Source organism: Haliotis rufescens, unplaced genomic scaffold (assembly GCF_023055435.1).
Source record: "Haliotis rufescens isolate VD_foot unplaced genomic scaffold, xgHalRufe1.0.p SCAF_12, whole genome shotgun sequence".
Taxonomy (NCBI): Eukaryota; Metazoa; Mollusca; class Gastropoda; order Lepetellida; family Haliotidae; genus Haliotis; species Haliotis rufescens.
This window is the reverse complement of record NW_025963802.1, coordinates 38,705,916-38,720,580: the sequence shown is the minus strand read 5'-3', so window position 1 is coordinate 38,720,580 and position 14,665 is coordinate 38,705,916. Positions and strand designations below refer to the sequence as shown.

General features: G+C 41.2%; 1 protein-coding gene across 1 annotated transcript in view; it reads left to right on the top strand.

Moving 5' to 3' along the window:
- LOC124136549 overlaps positions 1-14,665 on the top strand; it is a 45,791-nt gene that overhangs the window by 3,323 nt on the left and 27,803 nt on the right. Inside the window, exons 3-4 of the mRNA XM_046502468.2 lie at positions 11,986-12,039; positions 12,909-13,122. Coding sequence (XP_046358424.2) covers positions 11,986-12,039; positions 12,909-13,122 — 268 coding nt within the window. The remainder of the gene's footprint in view (positions 1-11,985; positions 12,040-12,908; positions 13,123-14,665) is intronic.

Here is a 14,665-nt window from a genome sequence, read left to right as displayed (position 1 = left end):
TATATTTGATTGCATCGTGTATCTTTTCTTGTACAAATCTACATGTATACATTTATGTACTAGCATATTCTTATGTAGTGGTTTGATGAATACCACTTTAACACTGGTTGTATCACGGTTGAGTCATGTATTGTATTTTCGTTGTTTAAGCAATATTCCAGCTATATGACGACGTTCTGTAAATAATCAAGTCTGAACCAGACAATCCAGTGATTGCTATCATGAGCATCGATCCATGCAATTGGGATACGATTACATGCATCGACCAAGTCAGCGAGCCTGACCACCCGATCCCGTTAGTTGCCTCTTAAGACAAACATAGTCGCCATTTACCGGAAGCATGGGTTGCTGAAGACCTGTTCGATACATGTACAGTAAAGTACGGTTATAATGAACTCAAAGGGACTACTAATTTTTGTTCGTTATAACCGTAGTTCGTTATAAGCATATATACAGCATATACAGCAAATAGTCGGGACCAAAAAGTAAGTTCGTTATATCCGTAAGTTCGTTATAAGCGTGTTCGTTATAACCGTAGTTTACTGTACATGTATTTTGGTAAAACAACACATACAAAATGAATCTACATGTATGGAGGATGACCTGATAAGTGTGGCCACACATTGATAACAAAACGGATTATTATATACGCATTTGCATTAGACGCATATACTTCAATTCCTATGTTATTTAAATACAAAAACAACTAAACTATAACATATGGATCTCTCTGTGCGTAACGTATGCTAAGCGTCATAGTGATATAACAATAGAGTGAGTGAGTTGGGTTTAACGCCGCCTTTAACATTATTCCAGTTATATCACGGCGTGTCAGCTTATTGTGGGAGGAAAGCCCGAAGTGATGCATGTCTTAGACGTTTACCACTTTGGTGAAACCCACGAGCACGGGGATGGTATTCGAACCCACAATCATAGGTTTCTGGTGTGCCCAAGGGACGCAACTCTGCACAGCGAATCGCGACAACTAAGACGATTGAGCCACCCGTGCACCCCCCGGAGAATAACACACACACACACACACACACACACACACACACACACACACACACACACACACACACACACACACACACACACACACACACACACACACACACACACACACACACACACACACACACACACACACACACACACACACACACCTAGATATATCCAATTTATATAGAGGACTTTTTGTGTAGTCACAAAGACACAAAAATGTTTATGAAAGATGAATTGGTGCCTTGATTAACAACAAGAACGACTCTTGTTTTTTCTCCGCGTTCCTGATGTGTATCATCCCTTAATGGTTCATTCTGTTACATGTATGTTTGGAGGCGATATCAAAGGCGCAGCCCAACAAACACAGACAGTGTCTTCCGTTTCGCGTGAACTACCACCCCATTTTCCCACCCTGTCAGTAAAAGTTATGTAATCGGTCCACAAATAACTTTGATGTAGTGTCAGTGTAGAAGGGGGTTTGAATCACGTCCGTCAGTGGCCACAGAAGTCCTTAAAGTACAGTAAAAAATAACCTAGTGATGACAAGTCTCGTTGACAATGTATCCGCCCATTAGTTACACGCCCCATTTGTCATACACCTTAAAACAACATAGGTCATGGCTGAAGGCACTGACTGGTCTACTCTGTGTTACCTAAGAATTAGAATGGAGTGAGCAAAAAAAAGAAGAAAAGTAATCCTGTACTTTATGTACTAATATATTAAGCTTTGATTCATAGGGATACTGTACCCGATCGAATGATAGGCACCAGACATTCCAGCAGAGAGTTGTTGTTAATTGTAGTAGATACTTACTTCACTGTATCTCAGCACGAGAACAGAAAACATTGAAACATGTAATTAGTACACAGAGAATTGTTACTTTTCATTTCCTGTACATTCCTGCTTTTACAAAGAGCCTGCATGTTATGTAATTGGTGCAATGTGTGTCCACATGCACAGTCTCAGCTGGCTAACGTCACATCTCCATTCAAGTCAGCTCTTTTTTTCAAGCATTATGTAATTTCCGAAGACATTTTGAATGAAAGGAATTAAAATGAAATTCGTTGTATACTCACATTTAACACGTGTTTTGCTGAATACAGAAACTTACACACCCATTCTACGTTTCGCTCCAATGGACATGGACCATTCAACTCGCTCGCGAAGGGAGAAGGTGGTATACGACGTTACAGTGAATACATTTTTATAGTTTACACATGTATATATAATTCTTAACTGCATAATACATATTCATGATAATCAATTAGTCTCGTTCCTTTTTCGAGGGTTAGCCGAAGTGGTAAACGTCTGAGGCCTGCATCACTTCGGGCTTGCCTCCAACATTAAGCTGACACGCCGCGATATAACTGGAGTACTATTAAAAACGGCGTTAAACCCGAATCACTCACTCACTAACTCACTCCTAATTCGAATGAGCACATTCTGAGACTAAATCTGCACGGCGACAGACACAATCCTTCTCTGTACAGTGCATTATCATTTGTTCTCGTTCAATCTGTTGTACTCAACTTTTGAAGTCATTGTAAAATTTCAAGGAGTACTGTAATGATGTGGTATTATGAATAGTGAAAAACAGTCACCATATTGGATGTACATGTATAACATGTCTTCCAACACCACGCTTGTGCCGACCCCCGGGGTCATAAAATTAATTGGTCCCATGAAAGGGGCAATTAGTTTTGCAGATACTCTGTAGTAGCTCCGCGTAGTGTTTGCGTAGCTACGCAAAACTTTTGCAAACATTTTACGTAAAATGTTTACAAAGATTCTGCGGAAAGTTTGCGAAATAAAGTAAACGATTTTTGCTTTGTAGTGTATGTCAAGGAATCACTATCAAATAGCAATGATACCAGGTATTTGCGATAGGGTGAGCGCATCCTGCTCCACCGATGCCACCCATCTGAAACACATGCAAAGGCAAGTCAATTCTTCTCCTGAAAAGACACGGAAGCATATGTTTCATATAAGTGAAAACAGGTAATTGCATCGGACAGTTTCGGTCACTGATGCGTCAAATCTGGAAGTGTCCTCCATGTGGCTTCCCAAAATGTGACCCGTGAAGATCCGGGTGATGACATGGAGGTATGATGACACTTAGTTTTTAAGTAGTTTGATGTTTAACGCCGCACTCGGAAATATTCCAGCTGTATGACGGCGGTCTGTAAATAATCGAATATGAAGCAGACAAACCAGTGATGATAACACGAGCATCGATCGACGCCATTGGGATACGATGTTAGCATCGAACAACCAAGCCAGAGAACCTGACCACCCAATCTCCTTACTCGCCTCTAACGACATCATCATGGGTTGCTGAAGACCTATTCTAACCCGGATCTATTGCTGGGCTTTCCCTATCAACTGTGCTTCACAATGCGACATTTGAGAACGGAGCGTGTCGGAATTTGAAACTCTTGGCTCTTTAAGTATCTCAGCTTCCCCTGCAGGTATTGAATGGAGTTCACGCAATCAATTTCATGTAAGCTGTGGCAGCCTACCTGTTTCTGGGATGCTCTTTAAAAGACCTTCCACGTGCTGAAACGTGTTGATGATTTCGCTGACTCAACAAAATCTTCCAATTATTTGGGATTAGGATTTTGAAAACAGAGACCTCTACTTCCTCCTGCATCTGCTTGACATTAGACTGAACCTACTGTTAACGTTATTATTCACACATGAAGAGGTATCCCGTTTAATAACAATAAAGCTTTATTAAACAGTGTTTAATAACATGACATGCGGATAGGACGGTTTTTTTACATTAACTGATTATTCAATTAGGGGCGCCGGTAGCACTGGCTGGTTGGTTGGTTTGTTGTTTTACGCCGCACTCAGCAATATTCCAGCTATATGATGGCGGTCTGTAAATTATCGAGTCTGGACCAGAAAATTCAGTGATTGATATCATAAGCATCGATCCACGCAATTGGGATCAATGCCATGCATGAACCAAGTCAGCGAGCCTGACCTCCCGATCCCGTTAGTCGCCTTTTACGACAAGCATAGTCGCCTTTTACGGCAAGCACGGGTTGCTGAAGACCTATTCTTGCCCGTAATCTTCACGGGTCTTGGTAGCACTGGGCAACTGTACTCTGAAGGTCTACTCCTAGACGGATAATCTACTCCCGATTGACACTATTTTTTATCACAAAACAACAAAGATGCAAAACACTCTAAATAATTATCATGCTTTTATTTAATATAATTTATTAAAACTGTATTAATAATGTTTACTTGTATATAAATTTATAAAGTGGGTGCTGATGTTTCTAGCTTGGTGAAGTTCGGAAATATAAAGAATTCAAGAATCGGCGTCTTATCGTTTCTTATAAAAGCGGCGCATTTATTGCCAGATTGAACCCAGAGAAAACAGTCTGTAGTCGACTTAGCTACCAATGTATGTTGTATTCCGGCGCCACACGTATACCAACAACTGAAGAAGCGTTTGGTTTAGATAATGTGAGCAGTTTGAGAAATACAAATGTTTCGGTCGCTAGATACCTTGTGAAATACACACGCTGTAACGTCAATAGTATTTGACGATGACTCGTTCAGTAATTCATATCACGCACTATTTGCTTTCGTTTTGTACTTGATACTATGCGTTATATACTCAATAATATTACGGACATCATTATCGATTCTAGTCGGTTTCATGAAAACTGTTGCCGTGTCATATCACACGTTACAGTAATATTCAAGGACAATTAGGATAGACAATGTGGTAACACCTGTATATGATTGATCTATTACTTCAGATACAAAAATATGTCAGTGTCAATAATCAATTTGTGTACTTTGTGTACAGCTACGTTCTTTTCATCTTTTGGATAAAAAGGTTGCTGATTACGTGTCGTATTTTGCCTGTTTAACCCGCACTCAGCAATAGTTTAACTAAACTACTGCGGCCTGTAAATAATCGAGCCTGCACCAGACAAACTCGTCATTGATATTATAATAATAGGGCAACAAAACACTTGACATAATCATAAGAAATTTCAGCTAAAAGCAGTCTATTGTACTATTCCGACTATCATAAGCATGTGTTTATGAATCACTCGTCATGAATCCCGATTTTTCGCGAAAAGGTAGGCGTATCCTGCTCACCGGTAGTACCCGTCATAAACACTTGCAAAGGTCAAGTGTTGACATGAAACCAAACACAAGAATACATGGTAAAAGTCACACGAGAGAATTGCAATGGACATAATTTTATTCACAAATGCGTCAAATTTCCTCCAAAAGAACCATGTTTTATAGTTCAATGCTTCATGTGTATCGATGATCCGATATCTTTCAGGGGGCACGGGTGGCCCAGTCAAATAAGGCGCCGCGATTCGCTGTGCAGAGTTGCGCCTCTTGGGCAGGCCAAAAACCTATGATTGTTGGTTCGAATACCGGTTCGACGCGATTATGTTTCTAGGTTTGTCAGCACCATACCAGTGCTCGTGGGTTTCACCGAAGTTGTAAACGCCTGAGACCTGCATCACTTCGGGCTTTCCTCCCACATTAACCTGACACGCCGTGATATAACTGGAATACTGTTAAAAACGGCGTTAAACCCAACTCACTCACGCTGATATCTTTCACTATTGATCAAATAGTCAATTCCTTCAACTGGTTTACCCACCTGAACTAGAAATAACAAAAGACACCAGTGAAACAAACTCATCTGTTTCATGTTTATATCTATGCATAAAGATTCATAGTGACAAAAAGCACCAATAAACTGTATGGCAAGATGTACATGTGTGAGTCATGTCTCATTTTCACAAATAGTTCAAAGAGCCTTATATGATTCTTGCTCAAAGGGTATTTGATCAGCAGTCCAACATTCTAGGTCTTGGAAAAGCTTTCAAAACTTTTAGGAGGAAATTTGACGCATTTGTGAATAAACTGATGTCCAATGCAATGTCCATTTTTATGTGAACAGTTGACTTAGCTTTGCAAGTGTTTATGACGGCCACTAATGAATTAAAAAGCAACCATACTAGGCCTTAATTGTTACATCTTCTTACATGCATTGGTTATGTTCGGTGATGCCGCCGTGAGGAGATTTCAGCTGTTGTCATCTTACTGCTGGAGGAGCTCCCGACACGACGCATGTTGTTGATGCTTCCCTAGTTGGTGAAACGCTACAAAGTAACGACCATTATTAAGGCAAATCGCGGCTTCGAACATTTTTTATAGTACAGCTATTGAGGCTTAATCCACTGGACCACCAATGTGCCCTTAGTAACACAAGCCTCTGTTCCAACAGTGTACCCTTAAATTAGTGGGACAGAGAGAGGCATGTGATCAGGTAGGATGCGTTTGTTGGATGTTACAGTAGGTTAACCACTGTGAGCGCTGTTTTTATTTGTTATCCGACGTATTCATTCTTGGGTCGGTGGTCTAATGAAAAAATAAATTGGACCCTGCAAATAAAGTTGGATTTGTGAAAACTGAAGGAATGGGAGAAAGTAGTTTCAAAATCTGTCTTTCATTTTATTAGCTTTTGGGGGATTTACAGGACTGTTAAATTTAGGGATTTTAGGTCAGGAAATAGGCATCACCATGGGCACAAAATTTGCTCGGTTTGACAAAATTGTACAAAAGGTAAAGACTATGAACGATATGTAGATAATACTGAGAAATGATAACAGAGAAAACATTTTAAAACAAACGGGCTTTGATTGCTAGATGAAAAACATCCTTGTTCATTGAAAATCAGAAAAGTGTCAGTCTTGTCCATCAATAGTGTGTGTGACTGCGATACAGGCAGCACATTGCCGTCTCATTGAGTCTTTGGAAGAAGGCTTGTGTAATCCCGTTCCCTTACCGAACCAAAAAGGCTTCCAGTTCCTGAAGTGTATGTGGCTGCCTCGCAGCCCGTAGACGTCTCCCAATCTCGTCCCAGACATGCTCAATTGGCGCAATGTTCGGTGCCAAAGACGCCAAGGGCATCACAGGAATGTTATTCTCTCTGAGGAATCCATAGAGACCCGTGCTGTTTTGGGGACGAGCGTTGTCCTGCTGAAAGACCTGGAGTTGAGGTTGACCCAAGAAGAGAGGTCTGACGTGATTACGAAGAACATCATCCCTGACGGGACACGTATGGAGGGGTCCTGTGACGATACAAAAAATCTCCCAAAACCATGAGGCTCCCTCCTCCCCACCGGTCGGCCTGTAAGACACAGCAGTTAGCGTAACGCTCATTTCGTCGTCTCCATACTCTGATGCGGCCTTCGGCGTGCGAAAGGTTGAATCTTGATTCGTCCGAGAAGACAACTTGTTGCCACTGGTCACGTCTCAAACACAGGTGCTAGGACGACGACACAGGTGCAAGGACGACGACATGTGATTCCCGCCGGTCTTAGACGACGACGAACTGTGTCGGCTGACACCGGATGACGTCAACTTTGAACGGTTGCAGCTGAATGTGTCGGCTGACGTCAACTTTGAATAGTTGCAGCTGATTGTCGCTGTCGGTCACGCAGATGTGTCACCCGGATGTAACGGTCCTGCCCTGGAGTAGTGACCCTCGGCCGCCCAGAACGAGGCCGGTCTTGGACACTGCCTGTCTGGTGATGCCTAGGTGATGGAGGTGAGGTGAAATTGGGTTTAACGTCGCGTCCAAGATTATTGCACTTATATAGCGACGTGCATGTACGTGTGTGTTTGTGTGGCTGCTTGTACTAGTCCGGACTGATGCCGATTTATAGTGCTAGCTCACTGAGATACCATGCCGCAGTTTAACATGAATATCCCACTCAGACACAGTATACTGACTCCGAGCCGACCAGTCCTTGTTTTAGCCCATTAATGCCGAGCGCCAGACAGGGTAACAACAAGTACTATCTTTTAACGTCTTTTGGTATGACGCGGCCAGGGATCGAACCCCGGACCTTCCGCTCTCCGGGCGGACGCTCTACCACTAGACCACGGAGACGGTCCCTAGGTGATGGAAGGCACATGACATACAAAGTGCCGCACCACTGCAGTTGACATTGATCCGGCCTGTAGCATCCCAATGGCAACTCCTCTCTGGTGTTCAGTTAATCGAACCATGTTGCCTGTCCTTTTTCAAAGTCGAGTGTGAAATGCTTGGTGGTTTTTTTTTCGATGATGGCTTATAAAGGATGGACAAGGGGGTAAATGCAACATTTTAGCACGTGATTTCCGCTGCACGTGCACAAAACGTCAACGGAGACGAAACGACTGTGTTCCAACGGCGTGTTCAAAATGAATGAGGTAAATAGTGAACAGTGTTTTTTTAATGTTTCTCTTTACGTTTGTAAACATTTCCTTCCACAAATTACTTTTTTGTGCATTTCATAAACAAAACATTGACTTGCGTTTCTTTTACGGATGAGCATATTATATGCTTTGTTGCCATCGAGATATCACAGTGACACGACTTGAACAAGTAAAATTATACACTTTACTCATATAAACATATAAGCTTGACTAGACCAACCAACAATATAAGCTATACTTAAATACCAGTAAGTAAATACAAATACGATTTACACAAGTAAAACCTTCTACATTTAATTCCCAAACTTTACATCACTTCATAAACATAGCTTTAAAATATATGTAATGCACATTACCAAACAAAGGAATGAATAAACTTCAAACCTTAAACATACCACTGTCAAGTACCCAATTCAAATGTAATAAATTATTTAAAACTCAACATGTGACCACAGCAGAAACGTCTCTGAAGACTCTGACAAATGGATGTACTCAGATGGAGAGTAAAGCAGAGTGATCAAGTGGTCACAGTATCAAACTATATTTTAACTCTGCCACCCAATCAAATGAACCCGTCAAAAAACCTTGTGAAAAGCGTGCTGGTTGTGTTCATGAGATACGCTTCACTACCAGAAACATTGCCAAAGGTGTGTTTATGAGATCTGTTCAACGTTAAACATTAGCAAGAAACCTGAAATACATGGATGTCTGAACATAAAAAGAACAAAACAATTGACTACTATTGTGTCTCCGCTACTCGTACATTAAACATTATTAATATCCAAAACTGCCTAACTAATAGTGATTGAGTTGGGTTTTAACGCCACTTTTAACAGTATTCCAGTTATATCGCGGGGCGCAGCTTAATGTGGGAGGAAAGCCCGAAGATGCAGGTCTCAGACGTTTACCACTTTGGTGAAACCGACGAGCACGGATATGGTGCTGACAAACCTAAAAACATAATCGGGGCGAACCGGGATTCGAACCCACAATCATAGGTTTCTGGCGTGCCAAAAGGGACGCAACTCTGCACAGCGAATCGCGGCGCCTCAGACAACTGGGCCACCCGTGCCCCCTTCTATCTCATGAAACCCAGTAGCACAGGTAGGAAGTTAAAGAAGCATCGTTAATAATAGTAAGTCAGTGAGCTGGGTTTTAACGCCGCTTTGAACAGTATTCTAGTTATATCACGGCGTGTAAGCTTAATGTGAAGGAAAGCCCAAAGTGATGCAGGTCTCAGACGTTTACCACTTTGGTAAAACCCACAAATACTGGCATGGTGCTGACAAACCTAGAAATATAACCAATGCAAATCTGCGATTCGACCCGCGATCATCGCTTTTTTACATGCTTTTGGGACGCGGGGGCACGGGTGGCCCAGTCGTCTAAGGCGCCGCGATTCGCTGTGCAGTTGCGTCCCTTGGGCACGCCAGAAACCAATGATTGTGGGTTCGAATTCCGGTTCGCCCCGATTATGTTTCTAGGTTTGTCAGCATCATACCCGTGCTCGTGGGTTTCACCGCAGTGGTAAACGTCTGAAACCTGCATCACTTCGGGATTTCCTCCCACTTTAACCTGACACGCCGCGATATGACTGGAATACTTTTAAAAGCGGCGTAAAACCCAACTCGCCCACTCATTCATTTTAAGGATGCAACTCTATAACACATGTACAAGAACGCGTTTCTACCTTTACCATTCCACACATTGTCAATGAGTGAGAAATATGTCATACAGTATAACGCCTCCAAGTCCTGTTTCCGACGTTTGTGTCTAGACGAGAGAAACAATGGATTCTGACCTTTCGCTGACAGAAAGTGTCACCAATGTACACATACATGCGCGTTCAATAGGCTCTCATCGCTGTCCTCATTGCAAGCTGTTCATGTTATAACACCATTCAGTCATCGTGCTGCTTGTCTGTATACGACTATTGACGGACAACACGCGGTGTTTGTAAAGCATACATCTCTGATAGAGTCTTTCGTTGGCTGTAGCACAATCAATGCATACATTTTAACACGTATTGGCATTTAAGGTCATTCATTTCCCCGTGACCGCCATGCTCTTTAAAGGAAAACTTTGAAAAGCCAGGCTGCAAAATAGCGGCGTCTATTATTTCCTATTAGTAGTTGTAGGACTGATTAATATAGGGACTATAATATCGATCTTAATTAAGGTTTACATCGATAAAAGCCTTTAAACAAAGTTTGGTGCTCACAAAAAAACATTGCTAAAATGGTAGGAGTCATGTGATTGCAAATTCATTTTCTTCATTCTCTTCTTTGAACCAATGTATTTTACTCAACAAACTGTTGCAAGAATGAGAGTTGGTTAAATAGACATAACCAAACCAAACAGTTCTTTCAATTTTCAATTACCGTATTCGACGTAATAAGCGCCCATCGCGATATTTGCCAATGTATTGGCTTGTGAACAATCCCAATTAGCACCCCATCCGATTGATCAATGTACACAAGACTTATTTGTTCGTGTGTGATACGCACTCGTGTGTTATATTATATGCACCCTTAATTATGGGCAGTTAAATTCTGGAATAATATATCTGTCGTATGTAAACATCTCATGCTGTCAGCATAAACCACGAGATTAACGATCTTTCAACTCTGTTTTTTTTTCACCAAAATGATATTCGAATAATAATATTCTAACTTTGAGAGCGCCCTTGGCGCTTATTACGTCGAATACGGTACATAAAAAACAAACTCGGTGTACTAGCTGTTGTCCTGCAGTCTATATAGATGCGTGAGAGTATTTATCGATTAATTGTTCCAGTTAGTGCAACAATTAATATACAAAATTGTTTGAAATGTTCACTGTTCATCATTTCTATATTCCGTTGGTATAAAGCCATATATCAAGTCGTTATTTTGGTATGACCGCCTCCGTGGTCTAGTGGTAAAGCGTCGACCCGAAGACTGGAAGGTTGGATTTCGATTCCCGGCCTCATCATACCAAAAGAATGTACTTATATATATATAAATTCATTAGGGCACGAGACCCCTGAAGATCCGGGGTAGAATAGGTCTTCAGCAACCCCTGCTTGCTGTAAAAGGCGACCATGCTTGTCGTAAGATGCGACTAACGGGATCGGGTGGTCAACCTCGCTGACTTGGTTGGTGCATGTCATCGTATCCAAAATACGTGGATCGATGCTCATGATGTCAATCACTGGATTGTCTGGTCCAGACTCGATTATTTACAGACCGCCGTCACATGGCGTGAATATTTCTGAGTGCGGCGTTAAACAAACAAACACATGGGCATGAAAAGCAAACTGCACGGCTATAATATACGGAACAAGACAAACAACAAAATATTGAATTTTGTCTTTTTTTGTAGATAGACGATCTTCACAAAGGCCATGGTGGCGTGACACGTGACAATCAATGCATACGTTTCAACACGTATTGACATTTAAGGTCATTCATTGACCTGTGACCATCATACTCTTTAAAGGAGTGAGTGAGTGAGTGAGTGAGTATGGTTTTACGCCGCTTTTAGCAATATTCCAGCAATATCACGGCTGGGGACACCAGAAATGGGCTTCACACAGTGTACCCATGTCGGGAATCGAACCCGGGTCTTCGGCGTGACGAGCGAACGCTTTAACCACCAGGCTACCCGACCGCCCCCTCTCTTTAAAGGAAAACTTTGAAGACAAACAACAAAATATTGAACTTTGTCTTTTTTTGTAGATAGACGATCTTCACAAAGGCCATGGTGACGTTGAAGCTAAAATCCAGAAGGAGGTATGTAGATAGCCTTGTAACTTCCCTACAACTAACACAAAGGGACCACTATTTTTAGTTCGTAATAACAATAGTTCGTTATAAGCATATTTACAGCGTATATACAACAAATTACCAGGACCTAAATTAAGTTCGTTATATCGGTCAGTTCGTAATAAGCGTGTTCGTTATAAACGTAGTTTACTGTATACATGATTGGGTAATCAGCGAGTTAATCATTTGAACATTACATTTATTAATCTGAGATAGCATTGTTTAGTCGATTGCAGCGTTCACAAAATTTGGATATATCGAAGCCATTCCACAGTAAAAACGACCCCAAAATACCGTAGCCCGGAAACCTTGTCAGTCAACATTGCTTATAACGAACTCAGGAACCTAAGAATCAGTTCTTTCAATACGAAGTTTGCTATTTACGCAAGCATGGACGTTTATTCCCACTAATTCGAGATTAGATAGTGTCCGACCAATCGCTATATCAGATTTCTATATATCCGAAGATAGCGGTCAATGTTAAGGACAAGATATAATATCCGCATTTTAAAAAAACCAAAACAATAAATAATTATTATGTTCACGAATGAAAACTAGTTTGGGTATTCATAACAACACTAAATGTTCCGTATGACTTTGACCAAACTGATTGTTTTTTTAAAGAGATGTAGTGAGTGAGTGCGTATGGTTTTACGCCGCTTTTAGCATTATTCCAGCAATGTGTCTTCCTTACTTATAAATTTGTCATCGTACAAGATGAGATCTCACATGAACAATACATGCCCTCAATACTCATTGACACGAATAAAGAAAGTTGTAAAAATTCAATAAAAAAAAATTAATAAATACTAACACCATCGTAACATCTTTCAAAGGAATTGGACGAGTTCCTGGCAACGTATAACGTCAGAAAGAAAGAGCGTGCCAGCCATAAACGGACGAATGAACGTGATTCAGACAGCAGCACCAAGCGGGACAAACGCTCAGCAAGCCTTGAAGTTCCCCACGGCAACATTCGTCGCAAGAGATTCTACGGGACATGGATGCTGTGGGAAAAAGGGATTGTGCCATATACATGGGGCAACAGCAGTATGTATTTTGATATCGTTGATGCAGAGCATCAAAGTTCCCCTCCATCTGATGCCTCAGAAATGCATAATTATGATATTACTTTAGAATTGACTTTCACTTTGTGTGAGTTCATTGGAAGTTCATACAATGTTTGGCCCTCACTCTATGAAGGTTCATACTCCAATGAACTCAAACAAAGTGAAAGTCACTTCTTGTATTTTTTATCACAATTTCTTACCTCAAAGATGTAGACCAAGATCTATACACAATTATATTTAGTACGTGTGATTTCATGTTTACACTGAGAGCCGTACAACAACCAGCTATATCGCGGAATAAAATAGTTCCTCCAAAAGATGACATGGGCGAATGGATGCACAACTTGCCCTTCAGAAACAGCTTACGCAAAACATGTATTCAAATAATATCACCATTAGATGGGAAAAGTCTGTTAAGCTTTACCTCAGTAAGTCAGTCAAAATCAAGTCATGTCAAGTACACGACGTCAAAATGGCCGACACGTTAAACGTGACGGGAGAGATTTGATGAACCTATGGCGGTTACATGTTTTAGTCATCATTGATCAATTGGACGATCATTGAAAGGTGATTAAAGATGTGTCAAATAGACACTAACTTAGATTGCTGTCGACTGTCACTGTCAGCCTGGACACAGATCGAGTCGATACTACCATAGTTTGGATATGCATTTCTTCGTTTTGTTCACTAGGACGGGTCGTAGCGAGGATATTTGTGAACGATCGTGCAGTCAAATAATCTAACATTTATCAGTGTATAATACTAAAACGCTGAGTTCAAGATTAAAGGGTCTAAATGATCAGAAAGACCGCTTCTGTATGTATTCGTGGTGAGGAATTCCTAGGGGTTTCCCAAGGAACGTGGAAGTAGTCCGTCAGTGTTTACGTCGTTTCAAGAACACGGTCTCGTCAAATTGTGTCATTCATACACTTATGAACGTCAATTTCGCGATCAGGTGACCGACCTCTCGTCCAATTGAAAGGCCGTATATCGTGTAAACTTCAAATTAAAAAATATATTAGCAATTAAACTTTAATGCGTGGTTAATTAAACGGGGGAAAATGTAACTTACTTGAATATACTACACGGACTCCTTTTGAATATCAGACGTTAAAGGGGAAGTGTACACGCAAAAATCACTTTCTTTCTTTTTCTATACAAAACGCAATTTTAGAATTAATTAGTATCTGTGTTTGAAAATATACACTCATTTTTTTCACAGTGAAAGTAGGAAGCTCACAATAGTGTGAAAATGATATGCCGTTATGAGGCCTTCGTTTTTCGAGCTAAACAGGCCTGAGTTATCCCCCTTAGATTATGACGTAATTGGTGCCAATTCAACTGGTCCCTGTCTATTCTCAACGCAAAAGATATCAAGTACCAGTTTGCGGTAAAACAACATGGCCTACGACACACTCCGGCGCAGTGGTGACTCAGCATAACACTATGCTGGCTGGCATCTGAGACGCTAGAATCACACACCTAGACCTACACCACGTGAAGCGGCTCTAACAAAGCATGAT